This window comes from Mobula hypostoma, chromosome 2, assembly GCF_963921235.1.
Source record: "Mobula hypostoma chromosome 2, sMobHyp1.1, whole genome shotgun sequence".
Classification (NCBI taxonomy): Eukaryota; Metazoa; Chordata; class Chondrichthyes; order Myliobatiformes; family Myliobatidae; genus Mobula; species Mobula hypostoma.
The window spans coordinates 85,716,183-85,735,401 of NC_086098.1; the positions used below are offsets into that span (position 1 = coordinate 85,716,183).

General features: G+C 41.8%; 1 protein-coding gene across 2 annotated transcripts in view; it reads left to right on the forward strand.

Annotated features, from left to right (window-relative positions):
- heatr5b (HEAT repeat containing 5B) overlaps nt 1-19,219 on the forward strand; it is a 149,185-nt gene that overhangs the window by 109,555 nt on the left and 20,411 nt on the right. For both annotated transcript variants that reach the window (XM_063039740.1, XM_063039747.1), the window contains 4 exons: nt 135-314; nt 7,878-8,118; nt 11,503-11,742; nt 18,404-18,531. In XM_063039740.1, coding sequence (XP_062895810.1) covers nt 135-314; nt 7,878-8,118; nt 11,503-11,742; nt 18,404-18,531 — 789 coding nt within the window. The remainder of the gene's footprint in view (nt 1-134; nt 315-7,877; nt 8,119-11,502; nt 11,743-18,403; nt 18,532-19,219) is intronic.

Below are 19,219 nucleotides of genomic sequence, written 5' to 3' on the forward strand. Positions count from 1 at the left end.
CATTTTATTCCACTGTTCAGAGATGTTTGCACTGTTAAATCCATTACATAAATCTGTTGTTGCAAGTCTTTGATGTGTTAAAAGTACTTCATCACCTTTGCATTAAAAATATCTACTGCTGTTATCTTTTGCAGGTTTGTAGCACCTGGATCGGGAGTGGGGTCGTTAGTGATTTAAATGACCTGCGCAGGGTTCACAATCTTTTGGTGTCATCTTTAGACAAGATGCAATCTGGGAAAGGCTCCTTGAGCCAATTGTACAGTGAGAGTGCTACTACAATGGAGAAACTGGCTGTGCTGAAAGCTTGGGCAGAGGTAAGCTTGTGAGTGAGGTGAGGGATGATATTAAATCCAGCACAATTCCTTTGAGTCTTTTGCAGCAATCAGTGGCTGATGCTGTGTGCAACCTGCTCTGCTGTAGCTCCCACAGTTGGGTGCAAGCTTCTTGGTACTTGCTGTGTTTCAATCCCACGTTGAAGTAGAATTTGATTTTAGTGAGAGTTGGTGCACATTGGGAGCTGTATATCCTGGATAATTTTGTTGATGCCAAACATTGAAAGTGGAATAAATGTTAGTTTACCATGTTAACTTCACTGAAGTTTCAGTATGTGTGCTCAAAGCATAATGGAGTGGTCACCCTATTAACAGTGCAGTACTGGCTTTTCTTTATCACAGATATTCCTGTAGCAATCCATTGAGGGAAGGTAGCAATAATGCAGTAATCCATGATTTACAATGTTTATAGGAGATTTCTGTCACAGTTGCATATTACAGCAATTTCCTTCATTACACGTTCACCCTTTCCGTGTTAACAAATTTCACGTCACATGCCAGTGATAATAAACCTGGTTCTGATACTGACTCTGACTATTCCTCTTTCCCTTGTCCCATCTACCTTCATTTGCCCGTTGTTCCCTCTGCTTATTGGAACCGTTAGGCTCCTGAACCATAGAACAGTGCCCAGGAACAGGCCCATCGGCCCACTATATTGTGCCGAACCAATTAAGTTGGTAACCAAATGACTAAATAAACTAATTTCTTCTGCTTACACAATGTCTATATCCTTCCAGTTCCCTCAAATTCATGTGTCTATCTAAATATCTCTTAAAAATCTCTGATGTTTTTGCCTCTACCACTAGCCCAGGCAGCGTATACCCCACGCAACCATCACTCTGTAGGGGGTTGGGGCGGGGTGGGAGAGAAAGTTTGCCCATCACAACTCATTGAAAATTACTACTTCTCACCTTAAATGCATGGCCTCTGATGTTAGACATTTCAACCCTTGGAAAAGGATATTATCTGTCTACTCTGTATATAGCTCTCATAATCTTATAAACCTCTATCAGATCCCCCCTTGCCCTCCGCAGCTCCAGCGAAAACAACTCAAGTTTGTCCAACCCATTGTTATAGCACATGCCTCACATGCGCTCTAATCAGGCAACATCCTGGTGAACTTCTTCTGTATCCTCTCCGGAATCTCGACGTTCTTCCTACAATGGGGTGACCAGAACTGTATACAATACTTCAGACGAGGCCAGACTACAGTTTATAAAGCTGCAACATAACTTCCTGACTTCTGAACTCAGCCTCAACTATTAAAGGCAAGCATGCCATATGCCTTCTTAACTCCTCCTTTTAACCAATGTAGCCACTTTCAGAGTTATGAACTTGGACCCCAAGATCCCTCTGCTCATTAACACTGCAAAGGATCTTGCCCTTAACAGTATACTATCTCTTTGCATTTGACCTGTCAAAGTGCAACACTTCACATTTTGCCAAGTTAAACTTCATCTGTCAGTCTTCTATGCTATCCACAACACTATTAATCTTTGCATCATCTGCAAATTTACTAAGCCACCAATCTACACTTTCTCCCAGGTCATTTGTATACATCACAAACAGCAGAGGTCCCAGTACAGATCCCTGCAGAACACCACAAACCACAGACCTCCAGCTAGACTAAGTCCCTTCCACCAGCACCCTCTATCTTCTATGGACAAGCCAGTTCTGAATCCAAACAGCCAATTCACCATGAATCCCATACATCTTTATCTTCTGGATGAGCATCTCATGAAGGACCTTATCAAATACCTTACTAAAATCCATGTAGATGACATCTGCAGCTTTACCTTAATCACCCTTGTCACTTCATCAAAAAATCTCAATCGTTAGTAAGACATAAAATGCCCCACACCAAGCCATAGTTTTCCAAATGCTCATAAATTCCATCCCCAGGAATTCTCTCCAGTAATTTCCCTAGCATTGATTTGAGACTCACCAGTCTAGAGTTTCCGCGATTATCCTTGGTTCCCTTCTTGAATAATGGAACAACAACAGCTATTCATTAATCCTCCAGGACCTCACCTGTGGTAGAGGACACAAAGATATTGGTCCCAGCAATCTGTTCTCGTTCCTCTCAATAACCTGTAATATCCCATCAGGCCCTGGGGTCTTATCCACCTTAATGTTCTTTAAGAGACCCAACACTACCCCCTGCTTTATCTTGAAATGCCTAGCACATTAAGGTGCTCCGCATTGATCTCTCTACCTTCCAACTCCTTCACCTTGGTAAATACTGTTGCAAAGTACTGATTAAGGACCTCACCCACATCCTCTGTATCCTAGCAATGTTCCTCTCTTTATCCTTGAGTGGTCCTACCCTCTCCCTAGTTATCCTCTTGTTCTTGATGTTTCTATATAATCCCTTGGGATTCACCTTAATCCTACTTGCCAAGGACTTTTCATGGTCCCTCTCTTGGCTTTCCTAAATCCCTCTTGAGTTCTTTTCTGGCTTCTTTATAATCCTTCAATGCTCTGTTGATTCTAGCTTCCTAAGCTTTACATACTTTTCCTTTTCTTCTTGACTAAATTCATCACCTCTGTCGACATCCAGGGTTATCTTGCCTTGCCATCTTTGTCCGTCCTTCCTCACTGGAACATATCTTTCCTGTACTCTGTGCAGTTGATCTCTAAACACCTTCAACACATTGGATGTGGACTTGCCCAAACAGCCATTTGCAGTCAACTCTCCCTGAAGCTCTTGTAATTTGTCCTGCTCCAATTTAATACTCCCCCACGTGGTCTATACTTATCCTTATCTATAGCTATCTTAAAACCTTAACTAGTTGTGGTCGCTGTTCCCTAACTTTTCACCCACTGAGAGGTCTATCACCTGGCCTGGCTTATTCCTCAACACCAGGTCCAGTACAACCCCTTCTCTTGTTGGATTATCTACATACTGATTTAAGAATCTCTCTTGGATGCACCTAACAAATTCTGCCCCATATAAACCTCTTGCACTCAAAAGGCCCCAGTTTATATTAGGGAAGTTGAAGTTCCATGTGACAATAACCCTATTGTTTTCACACCTTTGCTTAACCTGTTTACATATCTGTTCTTCAGTAGCTATTGGGGAGGTCTGTTTTACAATCCTATCAGAGTTCATGCACCCTTCATATTTCTGAGTTCCACCCATATAGGTTCAGTGGATGAGCCCTCCATATGTCCCTTTTGACTGCAGCTGTGATATTGTCCTGATTAGTAGTGCAACTCCCCTGCCTCATTTGTCTCCCCCTCTATCTTTTCTAAAACATCAAAACCCTAAGATATTAAACACCCATTCCTGTCCCTCTCTCAACCAAGTTTCTGTAATGGCCACAACGTCACAGTTCCATGTACTGATTCATGCTCCAAGTTCATCACCTTTACCCATAATATGCCTAGTATTAAAATGCACTACAAACTATTCATCCCATTGTATCTATCACTTTGCTTCTGCCTGTTTTTACTGGCCCTGACATCTGCCTTCCTTTCTATCCCTCCACTTGCTGACCTGCTTCCATCCTCCTGCCAAACTAGTTTAAACCCTTCCAGGTCGCCCCTGCTACAGAAAAGTTTTTAATTATCCAATAACTTGAAACCCTGCCCCCTATACCACTTCCTCAGCCACTCATCCATCTGTACTATCACCCTATTCCTGTCCTGCGTAATATGTGGTACTGGGAGTAATCCAGAAATTACTACTTTTCAAGTTCCTGTTCTTCAGCCTCTTCCGTAACTCTCTATACTCTCTGTGCAGGGCCTCTTTCCTCCTTTGTACACATGTCATTGATGCCAGTGTGCACCACAACCTTTGGCTGCTCAGACTCCCTCTTGAGAATACTTTGCAGCCCCTCTCAGACATCCTGGACCCTAGCACCTGGAAGGCAACACACCATCCTGGAGTCTTTTTTGTGGCCACAGATTCTCCTGTCTAACTAACTGCCCCCTAACTATCAAGTCTCTTATAACTATTGCTCTGCTTGACTTTAACCTTCCCTGCTGAGCCTCAGAGCAAGCCACAGTGCCGCTGGCTGCTGCTGTTGGGCCCTGATAGGTCATCCATCCCGGCAGTATCCAAATGGGTATACTTGTTGCTGAGGGGAATGGCCACAGAGAACTCTTACTGACTGCTTACGCCCCTTACTTCTGGTGGTCACCCATCTGCTATCTGAATCTTGAACTCCGGGTGTGACTACCTCAGTAAAAGTTTTATCTGAGGTTTTTCACCTCCCACATGGTCCTGAGTACATCCAGCTCCAGTTCAAGTTCCTTGACCTTGTCAATGACAAACAGAAGTTGGATGCACTTCCCACAGATGAAGCCATCAGGGAGACCATTCAGTGTCCTGCATCCTCCATCTTGCAGGAGGAGCATTCCACTGCCTTAACTACGATCCTACCTACATTTGTTTTACTTTTGGCTCTAACTTCTCGAGCTTAATTTTATCTTCTGCCTGTTCTCCTCGAAGCCTAAAGCCTCACCACTCTCACCCTGGCCCGCTCCAATGGTGGCCACTTTGCTTAAACCTGGTTTCTTTTTATTGGTCCTTGCTAAGTTACTACTAACACAAGCAATCTCCCGCTCTACAGGCAAGTCCTAGCAGGCCCCACTCACTTTTTAAACCTGGCATGTTGATTCCACAAGGAACTTTCTCCAACTCGCTGTGCAACCCAAAACACAGCAAGATTCAAAATCACAAAAATAAAAACCACGCATCATGTACTGGGCAATAACTGTACCATCTCCCACCTGCTGCATTGTCAGAGCTCCCTGGGAATTGACTGTTAGCCCAAACAGGTGAACTCCAAATTCCTCCATCAGTTTGACTTGCTCCTTCTCTGTGGCCCACACTTTCTTACCAAGGGAAAATGGCGCCCAGGACCTCAGAGCGCCTTCTTCAAGCCCCACTGCATGGGCCTGACGGGTGGTAGCAGTGGGGTTGACGGGGGTGTCGGGGTTGCTTTTGTTGCTGCCATCGCAGTTGGCCACTCTGGCACCAAACGCACCAGTGTGGGTAACTTCACTCACCTAAACACTGAATTGATTCCAGAACTTACGAACTCACTTTCAAGGACTCTGCAACTCATGTTCACATTATTTATTTAATTTATTTTTTTTTTAGTATTTGCACAGCTAATCTTTTGCACATTGTTGCTTGTCTTTATTTGTGTGTAGGTTTTCAATGATTCTGTTATTTCTTTGTTCTACTGTGATTGCCCGCAAGAAAATGAAGAATTAAATAGTATATAACATATAAATACTTTGATAATAAACTTACTTTGACTTTGACCCTGTTATGCTAGCCAAAAAGTGACAGTTTGATTACTGAGTTATCTCATGGGTTTATTTCACTTGTTTCTTTCCTGGCGGTTAGAACTCCATCATAAGACATAAAACATAGGAGCAGAACTAGGCCATGTAGCCCATCCAATCTGCTCCATCATGGCTGATTTATTATCCCTCCCAATTCCATTCTCCTGTCTTCTCCCTATAAACCTTTGACGCCCTTACAAATGAGAGCTTGTCAGTCTCAGCCAATGGGCACCAGCCTCCCCAGCATCATCATCATCATAAGGCGATGCCTCAAGAAGGCTGCTTCCATCATTGAGGACCTTTTTCACCCGGAACATGCCCTCTTCTCATTGCTACCATCGGGGAAAGAGCTACAGGAACCTGAAGGTGTACATGCTGTTTCAGGAACAGCTTCTTCCCTCCACCATCAGATTTCTGAATGGTCTGTGAACACTACCTCACTTCTGCCACACCATCAGACTTCTGAATGGTCTATGAACACTACCTCGTTATCTTCCTTTCTTTCACTGTTAAAAAGCGATAACGAAGAAAATATGGCAGTACCTCTACTTCCTTAAGTTCATGACATTAAAATCTTTGATAAACTTCTATAGATGTGTGGTGGGGAATATATTGATTGGCTCCATCACAGCCTGTTATGGAAACACCAATGCCCTTGAATGGAAAATCCTACAGAAAGTAGTGGATATGGCCCAGTCCATCACAAGTAAAGTCCTTCCCACCTTTGAGCACTTCTGCACAGAGAACTGTTGCAGAAAAGCAGCATCCATCATCAAGGACCCCCACTGCCCAGCTCATGCTCTCTTCTCACTGCTGCCATCAGGAAGAAGGTAGAAGAGCCTCAGGACTTGCACCACCAGGTTCAAGAACAGTTATTGCTCTTGAACCAAAGGGTATAACTCACTTAACTTCACCTGCTCCATTATTGAAATGTTCCCACAACCAATGGACTCACTTTCATGCACTCTTCATCTCATGTTCTTGATATTTATTGCTTATTTATATATTTACTATTATTATTTTCTTTTTGCATTTGCGCAGTTGTCTTTGCACATTGGTTGTGCACTCTGTCAGTGCAGTCTTTCATTGATTCCTATTATGGTTATAGATTTATTGAGTATGCCCACAAGAAAATGAATCTCTTGAATATGGTGACATATGTACTTGGATGATAAATTTACTTTGAATTTTATTTTTTATATACAGTGGATTCTGGTTAATTGGGCCACATTGTGACCAGTATATTTTGGCCCAATTAGTCCATTTCATGGAAACAGTTGAAAAGGACAAACTACCATTTAACTGAGTAACAAGTAATGTATTTAAATGAAATACAGAACAAATTAGAACTCTATCGATGCTACTACAGTACTATAAGACAGTGTATGAGTTCCTAATAGTTATTGATGGAGGAATTCATCCAGTGTATGCTGCCTTATTTTTTTTTTTGATTGACTGCAAATGAAGAAAATCAGTACAGACACCTAGTACAGATAATGGACCGTCTTCACATAATGCTTTCAGTGATTGCATCCTCCAAATCTTAATTTTCATAATAATCATAGTTCCTAACTTATTGAAGCAGTGAAATAGTTTCATTTTCACAATGGCATCTCCAATCCTGAATACTTGAAACCTGAGTGAGCAAAACAGTTCTGAATTGCCTTAATGCTTATTTCTCACCAGTGACAAAAAACACTGTGTTCAGTAACTGATGCTATTTAAAAGCTGGTTTCTCTAAGCACAGTGTAGTGCCTAATGGCCATACAAATGCACCTGGCTGATGCTGATTAGAAAGTGTTCGGCAACAGTCTCTTGTCCCAATTAAGTGGCAGTGTCCCAAATAAGTAAAGGACAAAACCTGATGGAGAAAATAGCCGGGATTATCTTCAAGAACTGCCCCAAACAAGTGGTTGCCCCATTTAACTGGAATCCACTGTATTGCACTGTAGTGCTGTTGCAAAACAACAAATTTCATGACTTATGTCAGTGATAATAATCCTGATTCTGATTCCTCTTTGGATTATGAAAATATTAGTAGCTCTGTTAAATCATGTTCTTGCTGAAAACTTGAGATTGTTCTCTGGGAGATTGTGATCTACTCTCCTTATCTTTTTCCCTGGCCTGCAATTTTATAACCAGGGTTTCACTTAATTCAAGGACTTTCAAGTATAATTGAAGAATGTGGCCTGGGGAACACCACTCCACGTGTTATTTAATCTAATGCACCTTTCGTTTGTCTAGGTCTACATAGTTGCAATGGAAACAAAAAAGGAAGCAGAGACTAAGCCGGTGAAACCTGCCAAGAATAAGGATGATGAAGATGATGATGATGATGGCATGGTGGACGAGCTCCCTCCAGACAGCTTGATCACTCTTGTTCAGCCAGAGCTGCCAATTCTCAGCCGTCTTTGGCTTGCTGCACTAAAGGATTATGCCTTGTTAACTCTGCCACCTGAATTTGCCAGCCAGTTGCCATCTGAGGGTAAGGTTTGCCCTGAGTTCTGGTTTGGTTCTAAAGAAGCTCAAATTTGCTTTGCTGATGTTCTCCTTCACACTTGGTGATTAGTTGAGAATGGATTTGGCCGCAGGTCTTGCCTCATGTAGTCGTGAATCCCCGCCAAGGAGCTCTGAAATGTCTCAACCTGAAACATCAACTGTTTATTCTTCTGCATAGAAGCTGCCTGACTTGCTGAGTTCCTCTAGCATTTTGTGTGTGTTGCTCTGATGTTGTTAACCTTGATTGTGGATGTGGACCTACTGCTTTTTCCCATCTCTCTAACTTTCTCCAGCTCTGTAAGCCTTAGTCTCTGAGGTGCTTCAGCTCTAACCTCTTGTACATCCCCAGTCACTGTCACTATCACTGGTTACCATACCTCCAGCCGCCTAGTTCTTGTATCCTGCAATACCATCTCTAATCCCCTCTGTCTCGTTCCCTCTTATTTTCTGTACATGCACTGCTTGATGCATACCTTTTTGACCAAGGTGTGTCTCAGCCCCAATAATTGTGGAAAAATGTTATATGTATCCTCCTGGGAAATGTTTTAGAGCGTAGAACACTACGGATACAGTACAGGCCCTTCGGCCCAATATGTTATGCTGACCTTTTAACCTACTGTAAGATCAATCTAACCCTTTCCTCCCACATAACCTACCCTTTTTCTCCCATTACGTGCCTATCCGAGTCCCTTAAATGTTTCTAATGTACCTGCCTATATCACTACCCTTGGCAGGGCATTCTATACACCCACCATCCTCTGTGTAAAAAAGAACACTTGCCTTTGACATCCCCCTTATACTTTGATCCAATCACTTTAAAATGATGCTCCCCTTGTATTAGCTATTTCTACCCTGGGAAAACGTATCTGGCTGTCGACTCGATCTATGCCTTTTATCATCTTGTACACCTTTATCAAGTTGCCTCTCATCCTCCTCTGCTCCAAAGAAAGAACCCCAAGCTCACTCAACCTGTCTTCAAGTTTGTCAAGTTTTACTATCTTAAGCATTCAACGTGCCTATCTTTAGTCACTAACTCCTTTCATCTGATGCACAATTGTTCTCAGTGATTTATTGAATCTCTCAATTTTATTGACATAAGGAAACTGTGGTGCATTTGTATGTCATTTGTACCTGGCCCAGTTTTATTGCACAGTGACATTGCTTTAACTACATTTCAGTGAACTTTGATATCTTAGATCCGTAATGACGCAGATCAAAATTGCTTTCTGTTTTGGTGTTTAATCTGTCTACTGATCATCTCCTCAGCAACCGAGATTGTTGTGGGGTTTTCCAGAACTTGTTTAGGTGTGGCATCAACAGAAAGCTAGTTTCTTCTCATTCCATTTTCTGAAGCTTCTGTAGCCAGCAGTATATTGGCATTGGTTTATTATTGTCACATGTACCAAGATACAGTGAAAAGCTTGACTTGCATACTATTCATACAGATTAAGTCATTGCGCAGTGCATTGTAGAACAAAGTTAAACCAATAGCAACACAGAATAAAGTGTAACAGATACAGAGAAGGTGTGGTGCAGGTAAACAGTAGAGTGCAAGATCATAACTTTGTAGATTATGGGATCCAGAGTTCATCTTATTGTAACCTATCTTGCTCTTATTGATCACTCTAGCTCTGTCTTTAAAAGTATTCCAGTACTCTGCTTCCACTGTTCTTTAAGGAGAAGTTTTCCAAAAGGCTCATCACTCTGAGAAGCATTTATCCTCATACCTGTCTTAAATGGGTGATCCCTTTTAAACAGTGACCTTAGTTGTTCATTTCTCACAAGAAATGTCCTACATTCACCCTGTCGAGACTGCTTAGGATCACCTCTCAACTCTAAATTCCAGTGGGTATAATCCCGGCTCCATGGTATCGTAGCAGTTAGTGTGATGCTATTACAGCTCAGGGCGTTTGAGTTCGGAGTTCAAATCTGATGCTGTCTGTAAGGAGTTTGTATGTCCTCCCCATGAATGCATGGGTTTCCTCCCACACTCCAAAGACGCACCAGTTAGTAGGTTAATTGCTCATTGTAAATTGTCCTGTGATCAGGCTCAGGTTAAATAGGCAGGTTGCTGGGCAGTATAATTTGTAGGGCTTGAATAGTCTGTTCCATGCTGTATTGCCAAATAGATAAATAAATAAGGAGACAAGTACCATACACAGTATTCCAAATGTGGTCTCATAAATGCTCATCACGTAACATAACCTCCCTCTACTAGTCTTCTGTGAATCAATATACCAGGGTCTCTCTGCATTTCAAAGCTTTGCTGTCACGGTTTAGCTATAAGGCTCCTTTGTTTTTGCCAAAATGAACACATTCATTTTCCCATATTACACTTCATTTGCCCAATCTTGATCCATTTATTTAAGATATCTGTATCCTTTTCTAGCCTCAAGACTTTTTCTCTTGCCAACCACAAATAACATCTCCTCACTGACAATCAACACAGGCACACTTCAAGGATGCCTGCTCAGCCCACTGCTCCACTCTCCCTGCCCTCATGATTGTGTGACTAGGCACAGCTCAAATGCCATCTGTAAATTTGCTGATGACACAACTGTTGGCAGGATCTCAGATGGTGTCAAGGCATACAGCAGTGTGATAGATCACATGGTTGAGTGGTGTCACAACAGAACCTCGCACTCAACATCCGTGAGACCAAGGAATTGATTCTGGACTTTAGAAAGGGTTCAGAAAGGGGAAATCAGGAGAACACACAGCGGTTCTCATCGAGAGGCCAGGCATGGAAAGCTTCAAAGTTGCTTCAGCATCTCTAAGGATCTATCCTGGACCTAACATATTGTTGCACTTATGAAGAAGGCATGACAGCAACTATATTTCATTAGGAGTTTGAGGAGACTTGCTACGTCACCAAAGACACTCGCAAATTTCTACAGATGTACCATAGAGAGCATTCTGATTGCATCGAGGACATCTGCAAAAGGCCATGCCTCAAGAAGATGGCCTCCATCATGAAAAACCTTCACCATACAGGACTTACTGTCTTCTCATTACTGCCGTCAATGTAGAGGTACAGGAGCCTGAAGATACACACTAAAAGTTCTAGAAACTGCTTCATCCCCTCCACCATCAGGTTTCTAAATGGTCCATGAACACTACCTCACTATTTTGCTCCCTTTTTGCATTATTTTTTATATTATAACTAATTATAGTAATTTTTTATGTACTACTTCTGCAAAACAAGTTTCATGACCAATATATCAGTGCTAGTAAATCTGATTCTAACATCTCCTGAAATGTTTTGTCATGAAATATTTAATGCCTTTGAAACCATTTTGAAAGTGATAAATAAATGCAAATAGTTCTGCTATTTCTGGCATGTTTGGTTTAACTGTGCTGTTTGTTACAGGAGGAGCCTTCTATACCCCAGAAACAATCGACAATGCCAGGCTACACTACCGCACCTCGTGGGCTCCAATTCTGCACGCGGTAGCACTTTGGCTGAACAGCACTGGGTTCACTATTGCACACGAGCCTGCAGTTCACACTGGGCAGAAAACCCAGACAGGCACCTTTCTCAATCAGACATCTGGAGGTTCACCCAAAACACTGCAGGAGATCAACACAGACCGCCTCCATCTTATTTTTGGTAAGACAGTGTGCGTAGGATAACGCAACATTTTATTAACTCAGATTATCTTCTGCATCTTATCATTGCATCATTGAACCAAAGGGTATAGTAGGAAATCATTACATTGGTCATGTGTGTGCAGTCACTTTGAGGAAGCTTTTAGATTGGCCCCAACACCCTTTCATATCCCTATAGATCATACATATTCCGCTGCAAACATATATACAGTTTGTTTCTCAAAGTTCTTTTGAATCCAGTTCACTAACCCTTTCAGGCAGTGCATTCTACATTCCAACAAATGTCTTTTTTTCAAACAAATCCTCAGAATATCCCTTTAGAACAGATGATGATGGGTTTCTGTAGCAGTGAGTGGTGAATATGGAATTATTTGACAGACAGCTGTGGAGTCCAAGTCATTGACTATATTTAAAGTGGAGCTTGACAGGGGAAATATGCACAAAATGCTGGAGGAACTCTACAGGCCAGGCAGCATCTATGCAAAGTGCAGTTGATGTTTTGGGCTGAACTTGGCTTGCTAAATTCCTCCAGCATTTTGTGTGGGTTGCTTGGATTTCCAGCTTCTGCAGATTTTCTCTTGCTTGGAGCTTGATAGGGTCTTGATTAGCAAAGTTCCTGATTTACTTTACTTTATTGTCACCAAACAATTGATACTAGAGCGTACAATCATCACAGCGATATTTGATTCTGCTCTTCGCACTCCCTGAAGTACAAATCGATAATAAATATTAAAAATTTTAATTATAAATCATAAATAGAAAATAGAAAAGGGTAAGTAAGGTACTGCAAAAAAACCGAGAGGCAGGTCCGGATATTTGGAGGGTACAGCCCAGATCCGGGTCAGGATCCATTCAGTAGTCTTATCACAGTTGGAAAGAAGCTGTCCCCAAATCTGGCCATACGAGTCTTCAAGCTCCTGAGCCTTCTCCCAGAGGGAAGAGGGACGAAAAGTGTGTTGACTGGGTGGGTCGTGCCCTTGACTATCCTGGCAGCACTGCTCCGATAGCGTGCGGTGTAGAGTCCAAGGACAGAAGATTGGTTTGAAGGGGCGTCAAAGATCTTGGGGAGAAGATAGGAGAATGGGGTTGAGGGGGATAATAAATCAGCTGTTTTGGAATGGTGGAACAGACTCAATGGGCTGAGTGGCTTAATTCTGCTCCTATATCTTGTGGTGATTTCTGGTATTCAGTTATTACCTTGAACCTGTCATCTTGCCACTTACTTAAATGCTTTCATAATTTTGGACTTTTAATTATCCTGCAGCCATCAGGCTCCTGTACTGGCATAGATAACTTCATTCACCACAACTCTGAACTGATTCTACAACCTACAGACTCACTTTCAAGGACTCTTTATAGATCATGTTCTCAGTATAATTTTGGTTTGCAGTTTGTCTTGTGCACATTTTGTTTGTCAGTCCTCTGTATTGTTTTCAAAAATTCTTTAGTGTTTTTCCCTGTAAATGCCTACAAGAGAATGAATCTCAAGATAGTGTATGGTAATGTATACATACTTTGATAATAAATTTACTTTGAATTTTGATCTTTGATCTGAAATGTTCACTGTTTCTGCTTCAACTGATGCTGCTGCAACTATTGAGTTTCCAACATTTCTGGAGTTTTCTTTCTCATTTCAACATCTGTATTTTTTTGACTCCCATTACTGAGGGTGAGAAGGTCCCTAACTTTCTGTGCACTGATCTAGCAGTAAGAAACGTGGGGCAAGGGTCATTGAATTGTGAACAAGTCCAAAAGCTGAATATAACTGGGTGAGTGGCGGGGGGCGGGGGAGAAAAGGTGAATGCTGGAGCTCGCCTTCAGCAAGCATGTTGTAGAAGATTTAACTGCAATCATTCAGAAGCCAGCTCATTGCCAAAACTGGAAATCTAGTCATAGAGCACTACAGCACAGAAATAAGCACTTGGCCTGTTTCGTTTGTGCCGAACTGTTATTCTGCCTAGTCCCATTGATCCGCACCTAGACCAAAGCTCTCATCCCTCTTATCCAAACTTCTCTTAAACGTTGAAATCAAACCCACATCCGCCATTTCTGCTGGCAGCTCATTCCACACACTCACCACCCTTTGAGTGAAGAAACTCTCCTTCATGTTCCCCTTAGTTATTTCACCTTTCGCCCTTAACCTATGAACTCTATTTCCAGTCTCACCCAAACTTAGTGGAAAAAGCCTGCTTGTATTTACCTATCAACATTCCTCACAATTTTGTATACGTCCATTAAATCCCCCTTCATTCTCCTACACTTCAGGGAATAACACCCTAATCTATTCAAGCTTTCCCTATAACTGAGGTCTTCAAGTCCCAGCAACATCTTTGTAAATTTTCCCTGTACTCTTTCAATGTTGTACCATTGGTGTTTTCAAAGTTCAAAGAAAAATTTATTATCAAAGTACATATACTGTATGTCACCATATACAACCCTGAGATTCATTTCCTTGTGGGCATACCCAATAAATCTATAGAATAGTAACCACAACATAATCAGTAAAAGACTGCCCAACTAGGGCATTCAACCACAGTGCAGAAGACAACAAACTACAAATACAAAAAAGAATTAATAATAAATAAATAAGCAATAAATATCAAAAACATGGACAAAGAGTCCTTGAAAGTGAGTCCATTGGTTGTGGGAACGTTTCAATGATCGGGCGAGTGAAGTTATCACTTTTGGTTCAAGAACCTGTGGTTGAGGGGTAGTAACTGTTCCTGAAAGTTCCTAATGATAGTAGCAAGAAGACAGCACTTCCTGGATGATGGGGATCCCTGACGATGGATGCTGCTTTCCTGAGATATGGCTTCATGTAGATGTGCTCAATGGTGGAGAGGGCTTTATCGGTGATGGACTGGACTTTTTGTAGGATTTTCATTCAAGGGCATTGGCATTTACATACCAGGCTGTGATGCAGCCGGTCAGTATACTCTCCACACATCTACAGAAGTTTATCTTGGATGTCAAGCTGAATATCTGCAAAGGAAACGAAAGTGCTGCTGAGCTCTCTTCATAATTACACTTAAGTGTCAGAGCTAAGACAGGTCCTCTGAAAGAATAACACCTAGGAATTTAAAGTTGCTGACTCTCTCCACCTCTGAGGACTGGCTCATGGACCTCTGGTTCCTTCTCCTGAAGTCTATAATCAGCGCCTTGGTCTTGCTGACATTGAGTGTTATGACACTTCTCAACCAGATTTTCTTCTTTTTTGTAACTTATTTTTTATTGGAGTTCATCATCAAACAAACATTTCCATAAGATGTATTTCAGATATTGTACATATATATCACATAATCATATTTGCCACAAATCTCCACATATTAATCTGAGGTATACACCTATAGAAAAGCAAGGAAAGAAAGAACAAGCAAATGGAGAAAACTATGTACAAGTAGGGAGTGAGCTTTTTTTTTTACAACATATTCATTGACTTGTGAGAATAAAATCAGGCCTATGAGGTGTTATGTAGTTGAACCATTTTTCCCAGTATGAATCAAATTGTTCCAACTTATGATGAACAGATGCTGTTATCTTCTCCATTTTCTAAATGTCCATTGTAATTTCCATCCATACATTTAAAGTTGGGGTCTCCTATGATAACCATTTCCTGGTAAGGGTCTTTTTACCAGCCACCAGCAGTATATTCATTAAATATTTATCTCTTTTCAACCATTCTTGAGGTACATACCCAAAATATATGGTCTTACTTTCTAAGGGTATTTCACATTTAAAGATGTCTTGTAGGGCATTGTGTATTCCACTCCAATAGTCTTTGATAACGGGGCATTCCCAGAAAATATGATAATGGTTTGCATTTTAATTTCCACAATTTCTCCAGCAAACAGGGAGGTTACTATCATAATGGGATTTCTGAGAGGGTGTAATAAAATACCTTAACAGGTTTTTCCATCCAAACTCCCTCCATTTCTGTGAACTGGTACACTTCCATTGATACCTCCATATTATTGTCCATTCTTCCTCGGATATAATTATCCCTCCTTCCTTCTCCCACTTTGTTTTAATGTATGAAGTCAAATGTATTTTAAGATTTGCAGATTTTCAATCTCCCTCCTAAATGCTGATTCATTATCACCTTTGATTCAGCCTACAACAGTGGTGTCATCAGCAAACTTGAATATGACAATGGAGCTATGCTTAGCCACGCAGTCCTAAGTATAAAGAGAATAGAGCAGAGTCTAGGCACACAGCCTGTGGTGCATCTGTATTGATGGAGATTGTGGAGGAGATGTTGTTGCCAATCTGAACTGACTGCAAGTGAGGAAATCCAGAATCAGTTGCACAAGGAGGTATTGAGGCCATTGTCTTGGAGCTTATTGATTAGTTTAGAGGATGATGGTATTGAATTCTGAGCTGTAGTCAATAAAGAGCATCCAAATGTATGCATCTTTGCTGTCCAGATGTTCCAGGGTTAGGTGAAGTGCCAATGAAATGACATCTGCTGTGGACCTGTTGCTCTGGTAGGCAAATTCGGGTAAATCTAAGTTGTTTCTCAGGCAGGACTTAATATGTTTCATCACCATCCTCTCAAAACAGTTCATCACAGTGGATGTAACTGCTACTGGGCAATAGTCATTGAGGCAGATCAGCACCGTCTTCTTGGGCAGCAGGATAATTGAAGCCTGCTTGGAGCAGGTGGGTACCACACACTGCCATAGCGAGAAGTTAAAGATCTCAGTGAACACACCACTCAATTGATCAGCCCAGGTCCTTAGTATTTGGCCAGGTATCCATCTGGGCCAGGTGCTTTTCATTGATTCACCCTCCTGAAGGCTGCTTGCACATCAGCGTCAGAGACTGATACCATAGGATTATCCGGGGATTTGGGAATTTGTGATGGTTCCTCTATGTTTTGAAGAGGAATGTGAGCATAGAAGGCATTGAGCTCATCTGGAAGTGAAGTCCTATGTCATTTGATGTAACTTTATAAGAGGTGATAGTGTCCAAGCTCTGCCACAATTGCCGAGCATCCTTTGTTGATTCGTTTGGTTCTGAATTGCCATTTTGCCTGTAAGATGGCTTTCCAGACATCATACCTGGACCCCTCGTAATTTTCTTGGTCACCAAACTTGAATGCACCTGATCAAGCCCTCAGCTGATTTTAGATCTCATGGTTCTTCTCAGGCTTCTGAGTGGGGAAGACCCTGAATGATTTTGTAGGGACACACTCATTTACAGCTGTTTTAGTAAAGTCTGTTAGAACCATGATGTATCCATTCAGATCCCTAGGTAAGTGCTTGAACGCAGCCCAGTCCACTGACTCAAAGCAATCCCATAACTGCCTCTCTGCCTCCTGCAATCACCTCTTCGTTGTCCTAATCTCTGGAGCTTTGCTCTTTAGCCTCTGTCTGAGTGCAAGTCTGAGAATGATAGTGAAGTGATTCGATTTACTGACATGTGATATGGGCATGGAATGAAAGACATTCCTTATCTTAATATAACAGTGGTCCAGTACATTGGGTTCTCTGGTGCTAAAGGTTATATACTGATGGTAATTGGGAAGGGTTTTCTTCAAGCAAGCCGGGTTGAAATCTTCGACTAGGATTTGAAATGCATTGGGGTGGACTATTTCTTGTTTGTAGACTGCATCGTGTAGTATTGCGAGCGCTTGATTATCATCAGCCGTTGGTTTAAGAATCGCAGATGAGAACTCCAAGGGTAAATAGATCAGGCAGTATTTAACTATTAGGTATTCCAAGTCAGAGGAACATGAATTCAACAAAACCATCACATCTGACCATGGTGATGAACCTTCGTCCGCTTAACGATGCTGTGTCTGCCTAGTCTGCCGAGTTCTTCAGACAATTGTGAGATCTGTAGATCATTAAGTTGATCTAAAAGTATGTTTCTTAGAGGGAAGTTACATGCTGCGGACTGCAATGAGAGTAAATTGAAAGAGGTATATTTAAACATATATTTAGATATTTGTGTAGCTCACAGAATGTCGCCAATGATCTCCGGTACTAACTTGCTAAAGTTTTAAAGCAATAGTTAAGAAGATAAAAATTTCCTTTGCTAGATATTTGGTCTCCAAATTTGAGGAAGGACATTCTTGCTATTGAGGGAGTGCAGCGTAGGTTCACAAGGTTAATTCCCAGGATGGCGGGACTGTCATATGTCGAAAGATTGGAGCGACTGGGCTTGTATACTCTGGAATTTAGAAGGCTGAGAGGGGATCTTATTGAAACATATAAGATTATTACGGGATTGGACACGCTGGAGGCAGGAAGCATGTTCCCGCTGTTGGGTGAGTCCAGAACCAGAGGCCACAGTTTAAGAATAAGGGGTAGGCCACTTAGAACGGAGTTGAGGAAAAACTTTTTCACCCAGAGAGTGGTGGATGTATGGAATGCTCTGCTGCAGAAGGCAGTGGAGGCCAAGTCTCTGGATGCTTTCAAGAAAGAGATGGATAAAGCTCTTAAAGATAGCGGAATCAAAGGTTATGGGAATAAAGCAGGAACTGGATACTGATTGTGGATGATCAGCTATGATCACAGTGAATGGCGGTGTTGGCTCAAAGGGCCGAATGGACTATTCCTGCACCTATTGTCTATTGATATGTGTGGGTATATTGGTCAATGTGGAAAAATAGGGTTTGTAATTTAAGAACATAAAGAATTTTGGTCTTGTCATTTCAGGTATTAGTATTGAGTTCCTGTGCTCGCCTCGGCCTGAAAACCCTCTGGAACATGTTACATCTTGCCTGAAGGCTCTTTGCACTTTGCTAGACTCCCCGTGTGCAGTAACATACATTGGAGAAGACAAGGTATGATGGTTTTATGGCAAGCAATGTTAATTCCTGATTGTGCTGTTTACCCTACGGGGTTAAGTCGATGTTGTACTGAATCATGGTGCAGTTTGTTGCTATCCTGTGCTCACTGAGATTGAGACCAACTAGTAGATTATGCATGTATATTGAAGCTGATCGAGAAAGAATTTGATCTTGTCCGTATAGTGTACATTCTGTCAATAAGTAAAACAACATTCACCCATTGAGAAGGCCTTGAAGATCTCTGCTTCTTTCTCAATAAAAGAACCAACCAGTTCTCCTCCACCACCGCCCTCCTCCATCTGGCAAAACTGGTCCTCGCCCTCAACACTTTCTGCAGACTTGAGGGTAGTCATTGTCAGGCACATGGGTCCCAGCTATGCCTACCTTTTCGGTGGCTAAGTTATACAGTCCATTTTCAGTAATGCTCCCCATCTCTTCCTCTGTTACATTGACGACTGCATTGGTGCTGATTCATGCACCCATGATGAGCTCAATAATTTAATCAACTGCCTCAAACTTCAACCCTGTCCTTGAATTCCTTTGGATCTGTTCTGTCACCTTCCTCCCCTTTCTTGATCTCTCTCTGTCTTCATCTCTGGAGACAAACTTTTGACCGACGTCTTTTATAATCCTACTGATTCCCATAGTTATCTTGACTATACCTCATCCCACCCTGTCTCCT